Source organism: Scyliorhinus canicula, chromosome 8 (assembly GCF_902713615.1).
Source record: "Scyliorhinus canicula chromosome 8, sScyCan1.1, whole genome shotgun sequence".
NCBI lineage: Eukaryota > Metazoa > Chordata > Chondrichthyes > Carcharhiniformes > Scyliorhinidae > Scyliorhinus > Scyliorhinus canicula.
Genome location: NC_052153.1, coordinates 158039042 through 158061217, shown reverse-complemented (window position 1 = coordinate 158061217; position 22176 = coordinate 158039042). Strand labels below are relative to the sequence as shown.

Genomic DNA, 22176 nt, shown 5'->3' with positions numbered 1-22176 from the left:
ATTATTTCATATTACTGCACTTTGCCATTTCCAGTTATTTTCAAGCTGATACCATTGTCGTCAGAAACTCAAGCTTGGGAAATTATTGAGATGAGAAGACTGTCGAATCATGAAGATGATATTCGAGCACTAATCACTATAAATGGTAAATTAATTTTGTTTCACTGTGGGGTATGTGGGTTGGATGCTTTGATGGTTCGTTCTCAGCTGCAGGTATATGTCCGTTTGGTATAATACTTTTGTTGGGGTACAGAAGGTAACCTAGAGCCATGCACGATAAAAAGTACAAAATACAGAGGCAAATCTTTAAAACACACGCTATGCACGATAAAAAGTACAAAATACAGAGGCAAATCTTTAAAACAAATGCTATTAGGGTAAATTTAAAACTATAATGAGGTCAGGAACCAAGTGATTCTGACTGAATCCCAACTGAGCCGGAACCCCAACTGAGCACTGACTATTTACAGTGAAAGGAGACAATGTGTAAAGAATGTCCGGGGCCGCAGTGGAGTCTGAGGCGGTAGCAATGGGTGCAAAACCCATGTTTGGCTCATGAGGTTGTTGCTGCATGGATTGATTCAAGGAGTTTTGCCTTGATTATCCCTCAAGCGCAGCCTGCGCCGAGGGCAATGGTGCTTCATGCTTGGTGGCACAGCCAGACTGCACAGAACTTGGGCATGGTTGCAAGAGAAGACCAAAACCTTGCTACTTAGGATGAACCAATAGCACTAGGTCACAGAAATTGCAAAATATAGCCTATCCATCTAATGTTTATCGCATGCCTCTGTTAGATATTGATTGTCTTCCAGATCTTTCCATTTTCATTGCCCATGTCATTGCTCACTTATATCTGATGCCTTTCATTTTGGGGAATGCACCACTTGAAGATGCATTTTATACTGCTCAGCTGGAAAGAAGATAAGTGTTGAGCAATGGGTTATCAGTCACAAGTTTGATGCATATGCGGCCAGTGCAGTACCTGATGTTTCAGTACTGGCTGGCTCTGAGCAAACATAAAATTTGAGGGCAATGATGATGCTGTGACCTACTGTCAGCACCTTCCCTATATTGCAGGCTTATCACAGTGCCCGTGCTATTTTTGATGAGGTTCTGTTCTGCTGACCTGGAGAAAACAGGAGCAGTTATTCTGTATAATTGGTAAGTAGGTGTGTCAGGATTGCAGGATAATCTGGTGCCTGTTGATCTTGCTGACATGTTTCCATCCATCTTCTAGACTTGTCCAACCTCTGCTATAAAGTTGAGTTGCTTTATATAAAAGCATATCCGATGGTATGAATAAAAAGGTCTATTATAATTCAGAAATTAAGTTATAAAGTCTGGAAATATAAAAAATTGCTTGCTAAAAGCACAGCTCTACAAAATCAATTTGAAAAATATTCGAAAGACTCTTTAAGAGCTTATGCTAATTTAGCTTCTGTTGGAGCAATTCCAAATGTGTACAAAGGAATAAATTGAAGAATTAGAAAATAGTCCTTATTTTTAATATTTTGCTTCAAATTTTTCTGGGGGAGGGAGGAGATTTTACCCAATCCCTGAACAACTATCCTTTTCCCATCTGCCCTCACACCCTCTCCGAACACAGGACTCAACCCCTCCCCCTAATCCTGTTCTGAATAAGCAGCTGGCCACCCAACTTCCATTCCTGGCTCCTGTGCTAATTTTGATTATAAATGGTTCTCTCTCCGATACCATAAAACTGTCATCACTGCTCTTTTTTAAAAAAAAATTATTGAGGCCTTTGTATACAGTCACTCAAATCTTGAACTCCTTCTCACACCTTGAATCAGTGGCTTTCTTAACCTGCATCTCCATGTTTGAATCTTTCCAGTCAGCTTTCTGTCCCAGCCACAGCAGCAAAATGGCCCTAGCCAACATTACAAATGTGACTTCGAGCACAGTCAATTATCCCTCTCCTCCTCTTCATCTTATTGTTTGACTACACCTTCCTCCTTCAATAACTTTTTTCAATTGTTTTTCTCAGTGGGATTACCATTTGGTTCCACTCTTCACAAGCCTACCCAGAGAGAATCCAACAATGTCACCTTTTCCCACCTTCTGCTGTTAACTCTGAAGTGTCTATCGATGGCTCCCTTATCTACACTATGCCACTGACATCAACTGCAGGCATTCAGTTTGCATTTGTACACTGAGATTCTATTCTAATTTGCCACCTCCCCTCTTGACCCTTCCACTGTCTCTTTGTCAGAGTGCTTGTTTGATATTAAGTCTCAGATTAACTTAAATTTTCGACAGTTTACCATTGAGAAGGCTGAAACCTTTGGCCTCTGGCATAAAGTCTGTAGCTGCTTCGCAGGTTGCATCCCTCGTTCCAGCTACAGTCACGGGCTGAACCAGGCTATTCACAACCTCAGCATCAAATTCAACCCGAAGATCAGCTACTGATTTTATATCCTCTCTATCGCAAAGACGACTTGCATTTACTTCCCATAACATTGCCCATCTCTGCTCTTACTGAAGCTCATTTGCTGCTATAACACTCATCACATTGTTTGACTATTCCTGTTTGTCCCTCTATCTTTGCCAGTGAACTCTGGATGCTCAGCCGTTGAGCATATTCAAGACAGAGAACACTGGATTTTGGGATACTAAATTGAGGGATATTGGGATAGTGTGGGAAGATGGAGCTGTGGAAAGGTGGAGTTGAGATAAAAGATCAGCAGTGATCTGGCTGAATAGGCTACCACTGTCATTATTTCTTATGTTCTGTCCTCCATCTTTAAACCATACTGCCTAGATCCTATCTTGTATGACGTTTTGATTAACCATTACACCTTTCCTCACTGACCTATATTGGATTTTGGTCCCCCATATCTTTCAAATATAAAATCGCATCCTCTAGATTTTCCGTTCCTTTGTGCGTACCACCACTCGCTAGAACTTTGGGTGCTCTGTTATTGGCCTCTTATCCCCTGAGGAGGATGATTTCAGTACCATGAAAAACTGGTTTGATAGTGAGTCTTTCTACCTGTAGTTGGGTGGCTAGAGTCATGGCCGTCTTTTTGGGGAAAAGTCTCAATAAAAATTGACACAGTGCTATTGAGGAAATCGGGTTTGTTCAAGATTTGTAGTGATTTCTAATGGTAGACTGAAGATGAATTTTGAAATTTCCCAGATGTAATTGTCTTCTCCTGAATCTCAGGAGGAGATTAGTTGCTAATTTTAGTAGCAAGATCCAAGGATTTGTAGAGTTTTTTCAGAAGAATTCAGCCTTTGTTCAATAAAGTATGCAGGAGGGCATGCCAGGAGGAGCACCAGCCATACCTACAATGAGGTATCGACCTGGTGAAGCTACAAAACAGGACTATTTATGCCCAACAGTGTAAGCAGCATATAATAAGCAGAGCTAAGTGATCCCACATCCTACAGATCTGATTTAAGCTCTGACATCCTGCCACATCAGTCGTAAATGGTGATGGACAATTAAACAACTAACTGGAGAAGTGGCTCCACAAATATCTCCATCTTCAAGGATGGGGGAGCCCAGCACATCAGTGAAAAAGGACCAGCTGAAGTGCTTGCAATCATCTTCAGACAGAAAGTGCCAAGTGTGTGATCCATCTCCAAAAACGCTGAAGAGGCTTGACACCATCCAAACAAAGCAGCCTCCTTGATTGGCGCCCCATTCACCACCGTAAACGTTCACTCCCTCCTCCATTGATGTACAGTAGCAGCAGTGTGTACCAGCTACAAGATGCACTGCAGAAATTCATCAAGGCTCCTTTGACAGCACCATCCAAACCAGCGGCAGGCCGAGGACTGTAGATGCATTGGAGTATCACCACCTGCAAGCGCCCTCCAAGTCTCTCACCTCCCTGACTTGGAAATATATAAGATCATAAGAACAAGGAGCGGGAGTAGGCAATTCAGCCCCTCCCGCCGACCTCACCATTCAATACAATCATGGCTGATCTTCTCTCAGCTCTACTTTCCTGCCCGTACTCCCTAACCCTTCAACCCATTGCTAATTAAAAATCTGTCTAGCTCCTCAAATTTACTCAATGTCCCAGATTCCTGTTTAGCTCACAGGGCTAATCGCTGGCTTTGAAAGCAGACCAAGGCAAGCCAGCAGCACGGTTCGATTCCCGTAACAGCCCCCCCGAACAGGCGCCGGAATGTGGCGACTAGGGGCTTTTCACAGTAACTTCATTTGAAGCCTACTCATGACAATAAGCGATTTTCATTTCATTTTCATTTTTCAGATTCCACCGCACTGAGGCAGTGAATTCCACCGATTCACCACCCTCTGAGAGAAGTAATTTCTCCTCATCTCTGTTTTAAATCTACAACCCCTTATCCTAAAACTGTGACCTCTCATTGTAGATTGCCCCACAAGAGGAAGCATCTGCTCTTTGTCTACTTTGCCAATACCTTTTATCATCCTGTATACATCAATTAGATCTCCTCTCGATCTTCTAAACTCGAGAGAGTATGTGCCTGAACTGTTCAATCACTCTTCATAAGACAAACCCCTCATCTCTGGAATCAATCCCGGGAACCCCCTCTGAACTGCCTCTTAAGGCAACTACATTGCGTTTTCTTCACTGTTGCTGGATCAAAATTCTGGAGCTCCTTAACAGCACAGTGGGTGTACACCACATGGACTCCAGTATTTCAAGACGGCAGCTCACCATCTCCTTCTCGAGGGCAATTGGGGATGTGCACAAAATGTTGGCCTAGTCATCGATGCCCACATCCCATGAAAGAAAAACATTTCTGTTGGGAAGATTTAATTTAAGCTGTCTGCCTGAACTAAGATCAAAGATCAGGGGCGCGATTCTCCGCTCCCACGCCGGGTGGGAGAATCGCGGGAGGGCCGCCTCTGGCACCCCCCGCGTTTCTCCCCACCCAAATGGCGTGTCGTGTTTTGCGACACGCCGCTCGGAGAATCGCGGGCCACCGTTTTTCACGGCGACCCGCGATTCTCCGACCCGGATGGGCCGAGCGGCCTGCCATTCCCGACCGGTTCACGCCGGCGGCAACCACACCTGGTCGCTGCTGGCGTGAACATGGTGCCAGCAGCTGCTTTGTGGCTTGTGGGGGGCGGAGAGGGGAGTGAGCACCACAACCGTGCTCGGGAAGGGACTGGTCCGTGATCGGTGCCCACCGTTCGCCGGGCCGGCGTCTCAAAGGGACGCACTCTTTCCCCTCCGCCAACCTTGCAAGATCAAGCCGCCACGTCTTGCGGGGCAGCGCAGGGGAAGACGGCAACCGCGCATGCGCGGGTTTGAGCCGTCAGCCGTCGTGACGTCAGCCGCACATGCACGGGTTGGCGCCGGCCAACCCGCGCATGCGCGGCTGACATCATTAGGCACGCCGCCACGTCATTCTCGGCCCGCCGGGCCTTGACGCCAGCGACAAGGCCCCGCGGCCGAGATTTACGGCACGGCCCTCCTAGCCCCCTGGCGGGGGGAGAATAGGGGGCCAGGAGCGGCCTCTCCGGGTTTCACGACGGCGTCGGGCCTTGCGGAGAATTCCGCCCCAGTTTTATCACAATGATGCTCAATGGGATTTAGAAGGGTATGGGGGGATCTCATTGAAACTTACAGAATACTGAAAGGCCTAGATCGAGTGAACGTGGAGAGGATTTTTCCACTATTGTGAGAAACTAGAACCCGAGGGCACAGCCTCAGACTGAAAGGACGACCCTTGAAAACTGAGATGAGGAGGAATTTCTTCAGCCAGAGGGTGGTGAATCTGTGGAACTCTTTGCCGCAGAAGGCTGTGGAGGCTAAATCACTGAGTGTCTTTAAGTCAGAGATAGATAGGTTCTTGATTAATAAGGGGATCAGAGGTTATGGGGAGGAGGCAGGAGAATGGGGATGAGAAACAGCACAGCAGACTCGATGGGCCAAATGGCTTAATTCTGCTCCTATGTCTTATACCAACTTCTTGTTTGTGTTGGTTTCGCTGGAATTTTGCCAGAGTGAATATGTTTCTATTTATAGATAATACATTTGCAACTGGATCCCACGTTGGTGAGTTAATAATTTGGGACAGCCTGGATTGGTCAGTTCAAGCATCTGAATCTCAGTTCTGGAATGCTGCACCACAGTTTGACAAACCTGCTGAAATAAAGATATCCTTGACCCCAAACCAGCATGAAACCTGCATCCATCACCTGTCTTCAGATAGAGAGGTAAAGTAAAAGGCAATGCAATTTATCTCAAAGTCATGTAATAAAACATGCATTTAATATTCGGGATCGATTTCTTTTGAAATGTAATTATATTGCTGATTGACAGCATTAAGAATAGAGTAAAAAAGGCCATCTGCTGGCTCTAATGATAAGGCCATTGAAAAATAACTTGCTGTTGTTCTAGTAGTAAGTAGCTTTGTTGAGAAATATACAATTTGTGTAGCTTTTTTTTCTCCTCTCATGGAGTTATTGATGTCTCAAGCCCAGAAAATGCTCTTCGGCCCATCGTGTCTGCGCCAGTCAAAAACAACCACCTATTTTAATCCCATTTTCCGCAACTTGGCCCATAGCCTTGTATGCCTTGGCATCGCTAGTGCACATCTAAATACTACTTAAATGTTATGATGGTCTCTACCTCCACCACCCTTTCAGGCAGTGAGTTCGAGACTCCCACCACCCTCAGGGTGAAATAGGTTTCCCTCACATCCCTTCTAAACCTCCTGCTGCTTAACCTTAAAGCTATGCCCTCTGGCCATTGATCCCTACACCAAGGGGAAAAGTTTATTTCCATCTATGCCCCAAAAAAATTTAAAATATATATTTTAATTGGCATTTTCCAATTTTTACAGTATACCAGTCTAACATATAAGGCACATGATTTTTAAGTTCCTGGGGGTCACCATCATCAACAGTCTGTCCTGGTCCACTCACGTTGATGCAACAGTCAAGAAAGCCCAACAACGTCACTACTTCCTACGGAAGCTAAAGAAATTTGGTATGTCTGCATCGACTCTCACAAACATCTACAGATGTGTGATAGAGAGCATCCTATCTGGCTGCATCACAGCTTGGTATGGCAACTGCTCAGTCCAAGATCGCAACAAACTGCAGTGTGGTGAACTCAGCCCAATGCATCACATAAGCTTGCCACCCCCACACTGATTCCATACACACCTCCCACTGCCTCAGGAAGGCAGACAGCATTATCAGAGACCCCTCCCACCCAGGCATTGCCTTCTTCCAGACCCTTCCATCGGGCAGAAGGTACAGAAATCTTTAGACTCGCACATCCAGACATGGGAACAGCTTCTTCCCAACAGCTACAAGACTCCTCGACGACTCCCCCTCAGACTGATTTGTTCCCTGTAAGAACACTATTCACGACGCCCTATGCTGCTCCTGCTCATGTATTTGCTTTGTTTGACCCCTTGTTCTGCACTGTAACTAATCACCATTTGTCGATGTACCATTTGTCAATGTTCTCTGTTGATTATTCTTTTGTCTACTATATACGTACTGTGTACGTTCCCTCGGCCGCAGAAAAATATTTTTCACTGTGCCTCGGTACATGTGACAATAAATCAAATCAAATATTTACAAGATATGATTCTTTTGTACAAATTTTACACACATCCCTTCTGCTGCCCCCCTCCCTGCTCCTCTTCCACCCCACCCTTCCCTATTGAAGTCGGGATCCTTCCTGGCACCCCCTTTCGCCCTGGGCGTCGTATAACTGTACTTCGCTCTTGTGCAGTTCGTGTCTTTGTGGGTCTGCGTGCGCGGAGGGGGGGGGGGGGAAGGGAAGCGGGGGGGTGCTCAGAGCCCCTCCTCCCTCTTTTCCTGTGTCTCTTACTCCCCTGGGTTTTCCTTCCTTGTCTCCCCCCTCCCCGCAATCCCTCTCCGCATTGTGTGCTCCTGTCTGCCCTCCTTGGTTTCCCCCCCCCCAAATCCCCTTACTTCCTAATCATTATTGGCTTTGAACAGGTCTTGGAACAGGCTGATGAGTAGCCTACATGCTTTCAGGTTCTAGTTAGGTGAGCTCTGTGCGCCATTTTAAACTGCATGAGACTTAGAATAGCGCAGGAGGAGGTGGAGTTGGGTCTACTTAGTGCTTCAGAGTCCCCAACCCACTTCCGTCCCGGGTTTTCCCATTTCTGCCTTGCTCCGTCCAATGGTGTCCTTGCCTTTTTCAACAGTCATCCATCGATGTCCCAACAGTTTCCCCTCTCCTTACTGTCCATGTTTAGTTGCTCCTCCAGTAGTGTGTCTCTCGGGATCCTAGGGCACCTCGTCGTCTCCTTGCAGAGGAAGTGTTTGAAGGTGCCGGAGCTCCTGTCCTTTTGGTAGCTCCAGTTCTTCCCTTAGTTCATCTAGGGTTGCGAGTCTATCCCCCATGTAAAAATCCCTGGCTGCTAGCGTCATCCTGTCCTGTCTCAATGTTTTTAAGATGGCGTCCAGCATTGCAGATGGGAGCCATGTGGGACATCTCTGTTAAACAGAAATTTTGCCTCATTTGGTTCCATGTTGTCAGTGCTGAAACCACCACTGGGCAGGATGTGTATTTTGCCGGGGGGATGGGAGCGCTGCTGTGATGAGGGCCCGGAGGGTCATTCCCTTGCAGGAGGACCCCACTCCAGTCTCACCCATTCCATGTTCGGTTCTTGTATCCATCCCGTCATTCTCTCTGTGGCTGCCCAGTGGTGTTGCAGGTTCGGGAGGGCCAGGCCACCCATGTTTCTCCTCCTTTGCAGTGTAGACTTGGGATCCTTGGGTTCCTTCTCCCTCTCTCTCTCTCTCTCTCTCTCTCTCTCTCTTCCCCCCCCCCCCCCCCCCCCCCTCCCCCCCCCCCACACACACACACACACACACACACACACACACAAATGCCATGATCATTTTGTCTATCCCTTGGAAAAATGCCTTTGGGTTGAAGATCGGTATGGATCTGAACAGGAAGAGATCATTGATCTTGATTGTCTGCACCCTCCCCGCCAGGGAAAAGGGAATGCATACCATCTCTATAGGTCCTTTTTAACTTCCTCCGCCAGACTAGTCTGATTCCACTGTGGATCCGTGTCCAGTCATGGGCTGTCTGGATCTGCAGGTAGCAGAATTTACTTTGGGCTAGTTTGAATGAAAGATTCTCCAGCTCTGTCCCTCCCCTGTTTGGGTTCACCAGGAATACCTCGCTCTTGCCCAGGTTGAGTTTGTAGCCCGAGAAGGCCTCAAACTCTTCCAGGAGTTTCATGATTACTTTCAGGCCGTTCTGTGGGTCTGAGATATAGATGCGCAGCTCATCCGCATAGAGTGAGACTCTGGGCTCTTTGCCTACTCTTCGGATGCCCTTCCAATCTTTTGCGTCTCACAGAGTGATCACCAGGGGTCCGATTGCCAGCGCGAAAAGGATCAGGGAGAGTGGGCATCCCTGCCTGGTGCCTCTGTGGAACTGGAAGTATTCAGAGCTGGTGGTACTGGTCCGAACACTCGCCTTGGGGGTGTTGTACAGGATTGAACCCTGTCCATCTCCCAAATCGCTCCAGTACCTCAATGAGGTACTTCTATTCTGTCAAAGGCCTTTTCTGCATCCAGAGAGACGACCACCTCTGGTGTTTTCCTGGATGGAGTCATTATTACATTCAGCAGCCGCCTGATGTTCACAGTTAGCTGTCTACCCTTGACAAAGTCCGTCTGGTCCTTGTGACCACCTCTGGTACACAGTTCTCCAGTCTCTTTGCCAGGACTTTAGTGAGTATCTTCACGTCCACATTGAGCAACGAAATGGGTCTATATGATCCGCATTCCGTCGGGTCTTTGTCTTTTTTGGGTATCCTGTGTTCATCATGGAGGCAGGGTTCCCTCGCTAGCAAATCTGCAAACATTTCCCGTAGGTGTGGGGCCAGGGTTGGTGCGAATGGTTCCCGGCGCCTTCCCCGCCTGCATGGAGTTGATGCTCTCCATGATCTCTCCCAGTCCTATTGGTGCTTCCAGCTCCCTTGCCTATCGTCCCCCACGACTGGAATGTCCAGTCATGGAGGAACCATTTCATCCCCATGTTGCAGTCGGGGGGGCTCAGAGGTGTACCGTCCTCGGTAGAAAGCCTCAAATGCTTGGTTGACCTTTTTTTGTTTGGCTACCAGTCTGCATCTGCTAGCCTTCACCTGCACTATCTCCCTCATGGCTGTCTGCTTTCTCTCTGTGTTTGTAGAAAGTCCCCCATGTCTGGCGGAGTTGGTGCACTGCTTTCCTGCTGGATAGCAGGTTAAAGTCCACTTGTAGCTTTTTTGTCTCCGTTAGCAGCTCTGTGGCGGGGCCTCGAAGTACTTTCTGTCGACCTCCAAGATGGAGATGCTTAGCTGCCTTCTCTCCCTGTCTCTACGTGTCTTGTACGCTATAATCTCTCACTAATCACAGCCTTCAGTGCCTCCCAAATGTGGAAGGTGAGACTTCCCTGTTCTGGTTGTTAGTGACATACTATGGCCTGTGATATTTTCTGGCAGAAGACCTTGTCGGCCAAAAGGTCCGCGTCCAACCTCCAAGCGGGGCATTGGACACGGCCCGTCTGCAACCTCACATCCATGTAGTGTGGAGCGTTGTCGGAAATGACCATCGTGGAGTATTTCGCCTTTGCTATTTCTGGAAGCACCGATTTCCCCACTGCAAAGAAATCAATACATGTGTATACCTTGTGCACCGGTGAAAAGAACGGAAATTCTTTCTCACTGGGGTGTAGGAACCGCCAGGGGTCTACTGCCCCCATCTCTCCATGAAAGATTCCAGTTCCCTGGCCATGCCTGTCTTTTTCCCCGTTTGACCGGTCCGTTAGTTGGCCTGGTGCGCAGTTAAAGTTGCCCCCATGATCAGTCAGTGTGTCGATGTCGGGGATTTCCGCCAAAGTTTTTCTTTTATGAAGTCTGTGTTGTCCCAGTTGGGCGAGTCCATGTTTACCAGAACTACCGGTGTCCCGTCTAGGACACCGCTGACCATGACCTATTCTCCCCCTTGATCCTTGCCATCCTTATCGCCGTGAACACCGTCCTCTTGCTAATCGGTATGGCTACAACCCTTGCCCTCCTCTCGTAACACGAATGATACTTCTGTCCCTCCAAGCCCTTCCTTGCCCGCAGTCGGTCCTTCTCTCTCTGGTGTGTCTATTGCAGGAAAACTATATCGGCTTTCAAACGTAAGTGGGCGATGACTCTGTATCTTTTCACTGGGTCTTTAAGTCCCCTGACATTGCAGATTATAATTCTGATGGGGGATTTTTGTCCCCCCTGTTCCTGTGGGATCGGCCATACTTCCCTGGTGGATGCACCCCTGCACTCCGCAGTTTCGCTTTGTTAGGGGGCAGTCCAGTATGGCCGCGGTCACTGTTCTCGCCATGAGGTCAGGCCCCTGTGCTCCAGGATTTCTTTGTCCAGGGGCACCCAACATGGCCGCCGACTGTGTGTACACGTGTACACCACATGGGTGCCTCCCTGCACTCGGGGGTCTTTCTTTGTTTCGGGACCCTCCAAAGTTGCTGCTTGCGGTGCCATCTTGATCTCTCAACCTTAACCTGCTGAAGCCAATCAGAAAACCAACCCTTTCTTTCCCTTGTGGTTTCTTCCCCCCCCCCCCCCCCCCCCCAGCCAGACGCTCCCTCTCAGCTGGGAGGTACGCTGTGGCCCCCTTGCTGTCCGTCTTCCTGCGCCAGCTATCCCTGCTAGTGTGGTGGCCCCCCCTCCCGGGGCAGATCCGACCCCTGCCTCTCTGCTCCCTTTACCTATGCCTCACCCTCACCTGCGTTCTGCTGACCTCGCCCTTCCCAGTGACGTGGTCTTTCTGATCAAAGTGAGGCAACATAGCCCCCTGCAAACATATCATGTGCCAATTAGATTCCTTTTTCTCTCTCTTTCCTCCTCTGCTTCGCCTTCATCGCTGCCTCACCTGCCCCTTGTCCAGGCCGTTTGACTGAACAAACCCGTCCAGCTCCATCGGAGTGTTGAAATAGTGTTCCTGATTCTGGAATGTGACCCAGAGCCTGGCTGCGAACAGCATTACCAATCTTACCCCATTCTTGTACATGGCCAATTTCGCCTGATTAAATTCGGCCCTGAGTTTTCCCAAGTCCGCCCCAATGTCCTGATGCACGGTAGCACAGTGGTTAGCACTGTTGCTTCACAGCGCCAGGGTCCCAGGTTCGATTCCTGGCTTGGGTCACTGTCTGTGTGGGGTCTGCTCATTCTCCCAACGTCTGCATGGGTTTCATCCGGGCGCTCTGGTTTTCTCCTACAACTCCTGAAAGACATGCTTGTTCGGTGAATTGGACATTCTGAATTCTCTCTCTGTGTACCCGAACAGGTGCCCGAGTGTGGCGACTAGGGGATTTTCACAGTAACTTCATTACAGTGGTCTGTCTAGCCCACCTCAGGATCCTCTCAAGATCCTGATATCGATGTAGTTTTGCGACCATTACCCTCAGTTGTTCCCCTGCCTTGGGTTTCGGTCAGAGCGACCTGTGAGCTCTGTTGATCTCCGAGTGGTTGGGGAAACTGTTTCTCTCGATTAGGTTGCTCAGTGTTTGGGCAATGTAGCCCGTTGGATCCCTGCTCTCAATCCTCTCTGGCAGTCCCACAATTCAAATGTTCTGGCGTCGAGACCGATTCTCTTGGTCCTCTACTTTCCCTTCGGTTCACCTGAGCCACCACCAACCTTTTGTTTTCTGACTCCAAGGCGACGATCCTGTCGCTCTGGTCTGTCGACGTCTTCTCCAGCTCCTGGATCATTTTTTCTTGCGCTTCCACCTTCTTCCTCAATCCATTAATCGCTTTTGCATGGTGACTATTGCTTCTGTAACTGTCACCATGACTGCCACCTGGATTTCCACCTTTTATTGCCTCTCTCATCGCGACCAGTTCCTTCATAAAGAATGCCTTCCATCCGTCTCCAGGTGGTGGACTTGAGGCTGATGCTCGGATCGTCGGTCTCCCTTTCTCTTGGGTGGCCAGGGCCCCCTCCCCTTGTGGGTCAGCCGGCTCGTCCGTCTGTTGCTCGTGTTCTTTTTCTCTGCTTCTGCAGTCCCTTCGGACTCTTGAGCTCCCATTTGTGGCATGCTGGTTCTATTCCTTTTCTTTTCTCGATTAAGGGTGAGTTACTTTTGAATCTTTGGGCAAAATTTGCCTAAAAGTGCCTATTTGGTTACGGTCTGGAGGAGAGTCACCTGATGTGCGTCTACTCAGCACATCATCGTCACCGGAATTCTCCTGCCCCTCATAATTTTATGCATCTCAATCATGCCCCCCCCCCAAACTCCTCTGCTCCAAGGAAAACAGCCCCCGTCTATCTAATCTCTCTTCATAACTAAACCCCTTCAGCCCAGAGCCCAGGCAACATCCGGATAAATCTCCTCTGCACCCTTTCCGGTGCTATCATGTTCCTTCTGTAATGATGATTACAGAACTGCGCATAATACTTTGGCTGTGGTTAATCAACGTTTTATACAGTCCCAGCATAACCTCCCTGCTCTTAAACTCTGCCAGCTAAAAAAGGTAAGTATACCGTATGCCAACATAGAACAGCACAGCACAGAACAGGCCCTTCGGCCCTCGATGTTGTGCCGAGCAATGATCACCCTACTCAAACCCACGTATCTACCCTATACCCCTAGGGTCCTGCTGTTCATCCTGTATTCCCATGCCTTGTTTGTCCTGCCCAAGTGCATCACCTCGCACTTATCCGGATAGAATTCCATTTGCCACTGATCAGCCCATCTATATACTCCTATAATCTTACAGCTATCCTCCTCACAATTCACCACCCCACCAATTTTCACATCATCTGCAAACGTCCCTCCTTCATTCATGTCTAGATCATTTATATAAACCACAAATAGCAAGGGCCCCAACACTGATCCCTGTGGAACCCCACTGGACACAGACTTCCAGTCAGAAAAATACCCCTTGACCATCACCCTCTGATTCATGCCACTTGGCAAATTCTGGATCCAATTTGCCGAATTTCCTTGGATCCCATGGGCCTTTGCTATCAGTCTCCCTTGTAGGACCTTATAAAGATGTGCTGTTAAACCAATTAATCTGTGTGGTGAGTTTGTATTTGTTTTTTTCTTGTAGAACATTTTTGCTGCCATCGGGACTGGAATTTACGTGTATAATCTTCAGACAAAAACAGTGATTGCATATCAGCAACTGGCACATGATTCACGTGTGTTGCACATTGCAAAGTTACCAAATAAGTATGGAACTTGATTGCAAATTTTATACTGACCTATTATGGATAAAGCAGCATTCTTTTCGATTTTACAAAGTACAGAACGATGATTACAAATAAAATACTAAACTTTGAATTTTCCTCCATTTTTATCTACATTTAATGCATCTTCATAGTTCTCTTAAGATGCACTGATATTAATTTTGGTTCATTTTAAACGACTCTGCAAATGTATATGGTAATTGACTTGGACTCTCGACTCGTAGTTAAATTCAATTCAGAAAAAGCCCTCCATTTCCATTTGAAATAAAGTTATTTTGCTCAGCTTTCAGACATTGGTTTCTTTAGATTTACATTTCTAATTTTTACATGAATGAAGAATGCACAAATCCAGTCATTTTTAATATAGATTGCCATTTTATGCATCTGTGGAAACTTTACTTAGTATGTTCTTGCCTTGAGTGTCTGGTACGTGTTGCATTGCTCATTTAAAAGTCCTTCTATAATTATCCTCAAAGCCTTGTGCAATATGCGGTAATTAACATTTAATGCACGTTGAGTAACCACAAAACCAATTTTCTTTTTGCTGTCAAATGTAGCTGTTGGTTGTCCCCATACTCTGAAAGTAATATTACCTACATTTGAATCTGTTTTGCAGCCAATTGGTCTCCTGCTCTGAGGATGGCAGTGTTCGCCTCTGGGAATTGCAGGAGCTTCCTCCAGCTGAGCCTGCCACATCGGGTTAGTGTAGCTTTATATTATATGCATGGTTAGAAATAATTCAGCTGTTACAACTGACACATCCCATTTCTAGTAGTTCTCAAGCAGGGAGCAGTGGACCTCCTTGAACTGCTGCAATCCATAATGCTGCCAGGTAGGGAGTTCCAGAACTTCAACCCCTGCACCATGTTGCTGGCTTTGGGGAGTTGAGAGATGAACTGCTCACAGCAGAATGCACAGATTCAGGTCTGGTATGCAGCTGGTCTAATTCAGTTTCTGCCTAATGGTGACCCCCTGGATGTTGATCAGAGATTTGATGAAGTTAATGACATTGAATGTCAAAGGAAGTGGGTAGGTTCTCTTGCTGGCAATGGTCATTGCCTGACACTTGCAGGGCACGTATGTATTTGTCACCTACCAGACCCGGCCTTGATGTTGTCCCGCTCATCCAATTTCATTATCTGAGGAATTGCTATTGGAGCTGAATGCTACAATCAACAGCCTCAGCCCCACTTTTGACCATATGATGGCGGAAAGATCATTGACCTAGCAGCTGATGGTGGTTAGACCCAAGACTCTACCCTAAAGGCTACTTACAGGGCAGCACGGTAGCATGGTGGTTAGCATAAATGCTTCACAGCTCCAGGGTCCCAGGTTCGGTTCCCGGCTGGGTCACTGTCTGTGCGGAGTCTGCACGTCCTCCCCGTGTGTGCGTGGATTTCCTCCGGGTGCTCCGGTTTCCTCCCACAGTCCAAAGATGTGCGGGTTTGGTGGATTGGCCATGCTAAATTGCCCGTAGTGTCCTAAAAAGTAAGGTTAAGGGGGGGGTTGTTGGGTTACGGGTATAGGGTGGATACGTGGGTTTGAGTAGGGTGATCATTGCTCGGCACAACATCGAGGGCCGAAGGGCCTGTTCTGTGCTGTACTGTTCTATGTTCTATATAGTGATGTGCTGGACCTGACTTGATTGGCCTCCAGGAACAGCTCCAGTCACGTGCGATCTCCCTCCTGATCCGCATTGACCAATTTAATTAGTCTTCCTTGGTGGCATGATGTAAAAAGATCATTGTCACCCCACCTCTAATTCAGTTCTTGTGCCTACGTTTGCAAAGGGTTTCTAGAGAAGAGTAGCCGTGGTGGAATTTCAGCAGCCGATTAACTGATGTTTAAAGGGACTTTTTTTCTTTTTTATCCTTAATGTGGCAGTAGGAGGATCAGGAGTTCTGCTTCTGTGTCAAGCACCACTACTTGACGACTAATGTTTGCTTCCCACAGACCCCAGGATGTATTTGAGTGCTGCTTCATCTGACTCAAATTGGCCCAGAGGGAGCTGGCAAGGTGGCTCAATAGCTTTTATCAGTGGTGGATGCCGGCACTTCACTGTGCTACATCGTACACAGAATATACACACACCTAAACAAACTATGTTAAATATTTTGATAAATTTAGATCAAATATTGAAATGATTAAATGTAATGTTAAACTGAGATTTTGTTTTCTTTAATCTGTTATTTTGACTCACGAATCTTCTGCCTAAATGGTTGAAGTAAGGGAATCCTAGAAACCCTACAGTGCAGAAGGAGGCCATTCAGCCCATCGAGTCTGCACCGGCCTTTGGAAAGTTAAACTCACTCCTCCCCCTATTCCCGTAACCCAGTAACTCCACCTAACCTTTTTGACACTAAGGGATAATTTAGCATGGCCAATCAACCTAACCTGCACATCTTTTGGCCTGTGGGAGGAAACCGGAACACCTAGAGGAAACCCATGCAGACACTGGGTGAAAGTGCGAACTCCACACAGACAGTCACCTGAGACTGGAATTGAACCCGGGACCCTGGAGCTGTGAGGCAGCAGTGCTAACCACTGTGACACCTTGCCGCCGTAACTGGTGCAAATACTAGTAATTTTTTATTAATAATTTGTTGAGGGTGCTTTTGGAGTGGTGCATATTCCACAAAATAATGGCACAACATAAATGCTGTATATAAGCAAATACAAAATCTGCCATTAATCAGCCCTGCTGGGCAGTACATTAAAAATCATTTTTAAAATTTTTTAAAAATGCATCGTTTAATTCTTTACACCCAGAAGAACCAGTTTAATTTTTAATCCCTCCCAGACCGTCTATACACATGCACAATGCAGTTAGCAGAAATTCCCAGTGGCAATTAATTCACCCTGAGATTGTGCCCTCTTTCCATTGAAATGCAAATTGTATTCGAGTCTGTGATCTTTTGTGTTGATCTTGGCCAAATTATAGCTAAAAGAAATAGTAGAATTGGATGGAAACTCCATAAAGTACAATGAGAGGTATTCTTGTTTCCAAACTGAAGGCTTGGTTTCCGATGTAGTGTAAAGTAACAAACAGATTGGGTGCTATGTTTTGCTTTTTTAGCTATTCTAGGGGAGTGTTAGTTTTCTCCTCCAGTCTTTCATTCATCCAGAATAGTTTTGAAAAGAGAAACCCAATTCCTATCATAATAATCTTTATTATTGTCACGAGTAGGCTTGCATTAACTATGCAGTGAAGTTACTGTGACAATCTCCTAGTCGCCAGACTCCGGCACCAGTTTGGGTACACTGAGGGAGAATTCAGAATGTCTAATTCACCAAACAAGCACGTCTTTCAAGACTTGTGGAAGGAAACCGGAGCATCCGGAGTAAACCCACGCAGACACTGGGAGAATGTGCAGACTCCGCACAGACAATGACCAAGCCAGGAATCTAACCTGGGACCGTGGCGCTGTGAAGCAACAGTGCAAACCACTGTGATACTGTGCCTCCTAAATAGCCATGCAACTTTTCACACCATATCTCTTGACAGACATGCACCATATTATGCCAAATAAGCTATAGTTACACTGACATTTCCTTTTTTAGTGCCCATCAGGTGAAGCCTTATTCCTGCCAATTGTTAACAATTTCTTTCCGATTAAGTCTCTGAAGTAACATTCTACTGTACATTCTGCCTCTGTTTGCGTGGATTGTCATTACTTTTATGCATTTATTGGCCGTTAGTTATGAAAGTAATGTAATGAGCTTATTTATATTGTATTTGTTCAGGACTTTTTAACATGTGGGGAATTGGCAGGCCAAACAAGCAACAAAACCAGATGGCGAAACGCAAGTTGGAATGTTCAGTATTAAAGACACTGGAGTTAACTGGTGATTTAATTGGACATTCGGGTGCAGTGCGAGTAAGTAATCACGCAGCATGCGCACTTCTTCAGTTTAAGTTATTGTCCACACTACCTTGCAATGGAATTTTTCAGTGTTTCAGTTTATTTGCCATTGGGATGGGGATGGATGGAGACGGGTGACTATTGTAGCGATCTACAAAGCTTCTGTGAGAACAGAAAGCACCGAAAAAAAATCAGCAGCTCTGGCAGCATCTGTGGAGAGAGAAAGAGAGTTGACGTTTCGGGCCCATGTGACTCGTACAGATTCAACGTTAACCCGGTTTCTCTCTCCTCAGATGCTGCCAGAGCTGCTAGGTTTTTCTAGTATTTGCTGTTTTTATTTTATTTCCAGCATCCACAATGTTTTGCTATTACCGCCGTGTTGGTTTCATTTTTATTCCAGAAAAGATTGATTCTCTGATTCTGAGCTAGGGGACTGGCATTGCAGGGAGCATGTATTTGACCTGTTTGAACCATTCCTCATGTTTCTTCTGCTGGCCTAAAACTTGTTCATTGTTGTACCTGCCTACCTGCTTGCCTTCATTGGCCAGGGCATCGAGTATAAAAACTGGCAAGTCATAGAATCTTGGTACGCCCGCACTTGGAATATTACGCGCAGTTCTGGTGGCCACACTACCAGAAGGATGTGGAGACTTTGGAGATGGTGCAGAGGACGTTTGCCAGGATTTTTCCTGGTCTGGAGGCTGTTAGCTATGCAGAGAGGCTGAATAGACTCGGACTGTTTTCATTAGAACAACGGAGATTGAGACGAGACCTGATAGAGGTCTACAAGATTGAGAGGCATGGATAGAGTGGATGGCAGGCACACTTTCTCAGGGTGGAGGGGTCAGTCACCAGGGGGCAGAGGTTTAAGGTCCGTGGGGCAAAGTTTAGAGGAGATATGCGAGGCACGTTGTTTTTTACAGAGGGTGGTGAGTGCCTGGAACGTGCTGTCAGGGGAGGTTGTGGAAGCAGATACATTAATGGCGTTTAAAGGCATCTTGACAAATACATGGATAGGATGGGTATAGAGGGATACGGCACTAGGAAGAGCTGAGGGTTTGGGCCAAGGTGGTATCATGACCGGTACAGGCTCGGAGGCCCTCTTCCTGTGCTGTGTTTTTCTTAATTAATAATCTTTATTGTCACAAGTAGGCTTACATTAACACTGCAATGAAGTTACTGTGAAAAGCCCCTAGGCACCACATTCCATCGCCTGTTCAGGTTCACCTGTTCAGGGAGAATTCAGAATGTCCAAATAACCTAACAGCACGTCTTTTGGGGCTCGTGGGAGGAAACCGGAGCACCTAACACAGGGAGAACGTGCAGGCTCCGTACAGACAGTGACCCAAGCCGGGAATCGAACCTGGGTCCCTGGCGCTGTGAAGCAACAGTGCTAACCACTGTGCTACCGTGCCGCCCCTGTTCTCTTATGAACTTATCAATTGAGTCTGTAAATTCACCAATTCATATCCTTAAACAGTCGGTCTTCATCACAAGTTCCACTATTGTTTCCTTCATATCTATGAGTAGTAAATATTCAGATCAAAAGTCTTGTCGATACTCAACTTTTGCAGTGACTATATGCGTTCCAGTACAGCCAGCCAGCCAATTACATTCATTCCATCTTTTCCACCATTTACTTAAACCTATTTTCCACTTGTGTATTCCAGTAAAATGTAAAGTGTTTGTTCTAAAACAAAAGTAAATACATGACAACATTATCACACTGTTTTCTTAGAAAGTACCTTTAAAATCAATTCTAAATCTTTGGCTGATTTCCCTTTAACCATCAGTATTGCTTTTTAAATTATATTTTTGCTTTTGATCAATTTACAGATGTTCCTATATTTTAAAGACCATGGAATGGTAACTTGTTCTACAGATCACCTCATCATTTTATGGAAAGATGGAGAGATGGAGTCACAGTTTCGGAGCAAGAAATTATTTCAAAAATTAGAACAGGAAGAGCAGTATGCTGCTTAATGTTGGTATAATTGTGAAGTGTATCATATATAAGTATTATGTGACCGCACTAAATGTCCCCAAGTGACCTGCAGCAAGTGTAATTCTATATCTTCATGACATTACGGTTTCAAAGATTTGCTTATGGAGTGATTATGTAAATCTAAAATTGTAAGTAGATTTTCTGCTAAGCACTGACTATTACCTCTGTCGCTAGTTCTGGGTTCACATAATCTTAAATGTTGCAAATAGTCTACTGAGTATTAAACTTTGCTTATCCATGATTTCAGAATATTTATAAATCTATTAACTGTACATAGTAGAAAATTTGTACTGTGTGGTAATAATCTTTTGGCATAAAAAAGTGGTATGTTTTAAAGCATTTGACTTAAATATTTTTCTGTATCATCATTGAAATTGTTACATGAATGTTAAATGTAACATTGTCCATGTTTCACAAGTTCCACATTACTAAAGTCAGGGGCCTGACAAAATATTTGCAAACATGGTACATTTTTCAAAGCTTGACCTGTTGTTGGTGCGTATCTGAAATTTGAGAGCGCGTTGTCTTTTGTGGCAAAAGTCTTGGAAGATCTGCTGTGTAATATACCTGGAATTAAAATGACGAATGTTCACCTGGATCATTGTGCCTCTTTAGCCCTATTGCCTACCTGCTGTGTTGACCTATCAATGATGTGGCGATGCTGCCATTGGACTGGGGTGAGCACAGTAAGAAGTCGTACAACACCAGGTTAAAGTCCAACATGTTTGTTTCAAACACTAGCTTTCGGAGCACTGCTCCTTCCTCAGGTGAATGAAGAGGTATGTTCCAGAAACATATATATAGACAAATTCAAAGATGCCAGACAATACTTAGAATGCAAGCATTTGCAGGTAATTAAGTCTTTACAGATCCGGAGAGAGGGGTAACCCCAGGTTAAAGAGGCGTGAATTGTCTCAAGCCAGGACAGTTGGTAGGATTTCACAAGCCCAGGCCAGATTGTGGGGGATGAATGTAATGCGACATGAATCCCAGGTCCCGGTTGAGGCCGCACTCGTGGGCGGAACTTGGCTATAGGTTTCTGCTCAGCGATTCTGCGTTGTTACGCGTCCTGAAGGCCACCTTGGAGAACGCTTACCCGGAGATCAGAGGCTGAATGCCCTTGACTGCTTAAGTGATCCCCGACTGGAAGGGAACATTCCTGCCTGCTGATTGTTGCGCAATGTCCGTTCATTAGTTGTCGCAGCGTCTGCATGGTCTCGCCAATGTACCACGCTTCGGGACATCCTTTCCTGCAGCGTATCAGGTAGACAACGTTGGCCGAGTCGCACGAGTATGTATCGCATACCTGGTGGGTGGTGTTCTCGCGTGTAATGGTGGTATCCATGTCGATGATCTGGCACGCTTTGCAGAGATTGCCATGGCAGGGTTGTGTGGTGTCGTGGTCACTGTTCTGAAGGCTGGGTAGTTTGCTGCAAACAATGGTTTGTTTGAGGTTGCGTGGTTGTTTGAAGGCAAGTAGTGGGGGTGTGGAGATGACCTTGGCAAGATATTCATCTTCATCGATGACGTGTTGAAGGCTGCGAAGAAGATGTCGTAGTTTCTCCGCTCCGGGAAAGTACTGGACGACGAAGGGTACTCTGTCGGTTGTGTCCCGTGTTTGTCTTCTGAGGAGGTTGCTGCGGTTTTTTGCTGTGGCGTGTTGTAATTGTCGATTGATGAGTTGAGCGCCATATCCCGTCCTTACGAGGGCATCTTTCAGCGTCTGTAGATTGCTGTTACGCTCTTCCTCGTCTAAGCAGATCCTGTATATACGGAGGGCTTGTCCATAGGGGATGGCTTCTTTAATGTGTTTAGGGTAGAAGCTGGGGAAGTGGAGCATCGTGAGGTTATCCGTGGGCTTGCGGTAAAGTGAAGTGCTGAGGTGACCGTCCTTGATGGAGACGAGTTTGTCCAAAAATGCAACTGATTTTGGAGAACAGTCCATGGTGAGTCTGATGGTGGGATGGAACTTATTGATGTCATCGTGTAGTCGTTTCTTGTGACTTGAACTATCAAGTCACTCCTATATTGGACTTCCAGTGGTGGCCATGGAGTGAGTGGTCGCACATTTGGCAGCTCCCGCTCAAGGCGGATTTTTT

At 46.4% G+C, this 22176-nt stretch overlaps 1 protein-coding gene across 1 annotated transcript in view; it reads left to right on the top strand.

Moving 5' to 3' along the window:
* wdr41 (WD repeat domain 41) overlaps positions 1-20675 on the top strand; it is a 77763-nt gene extending 57088 nt beyond the window's left edge. Inside the window, exons 10-15 of the mRNA XM_038805542.1 lie at positions 35-145; positions 5991-6181; positions 14071-14192; positions 14826-14908; positions 17954-18087; positions 19909-20675. Coding sequence (XP_038661470.1) covers positions 35-145; positions 5991-6181; positions 14071-14192; positions 14826-14908; positions 17954-18087; positions 19909-20055 — 788 coding nt within the window. The 3' untranslated portion in view covers positions 20056-20675. The remainder of the gene's footprint in view (positions 1-34; positions 146-5990; positions 6182-14070; positions 14193-14825; positions 14909-17953; positions 18088-19908) is intronic.
* Positions 20676-22176: the final 1501 nt, after the last annotated feature.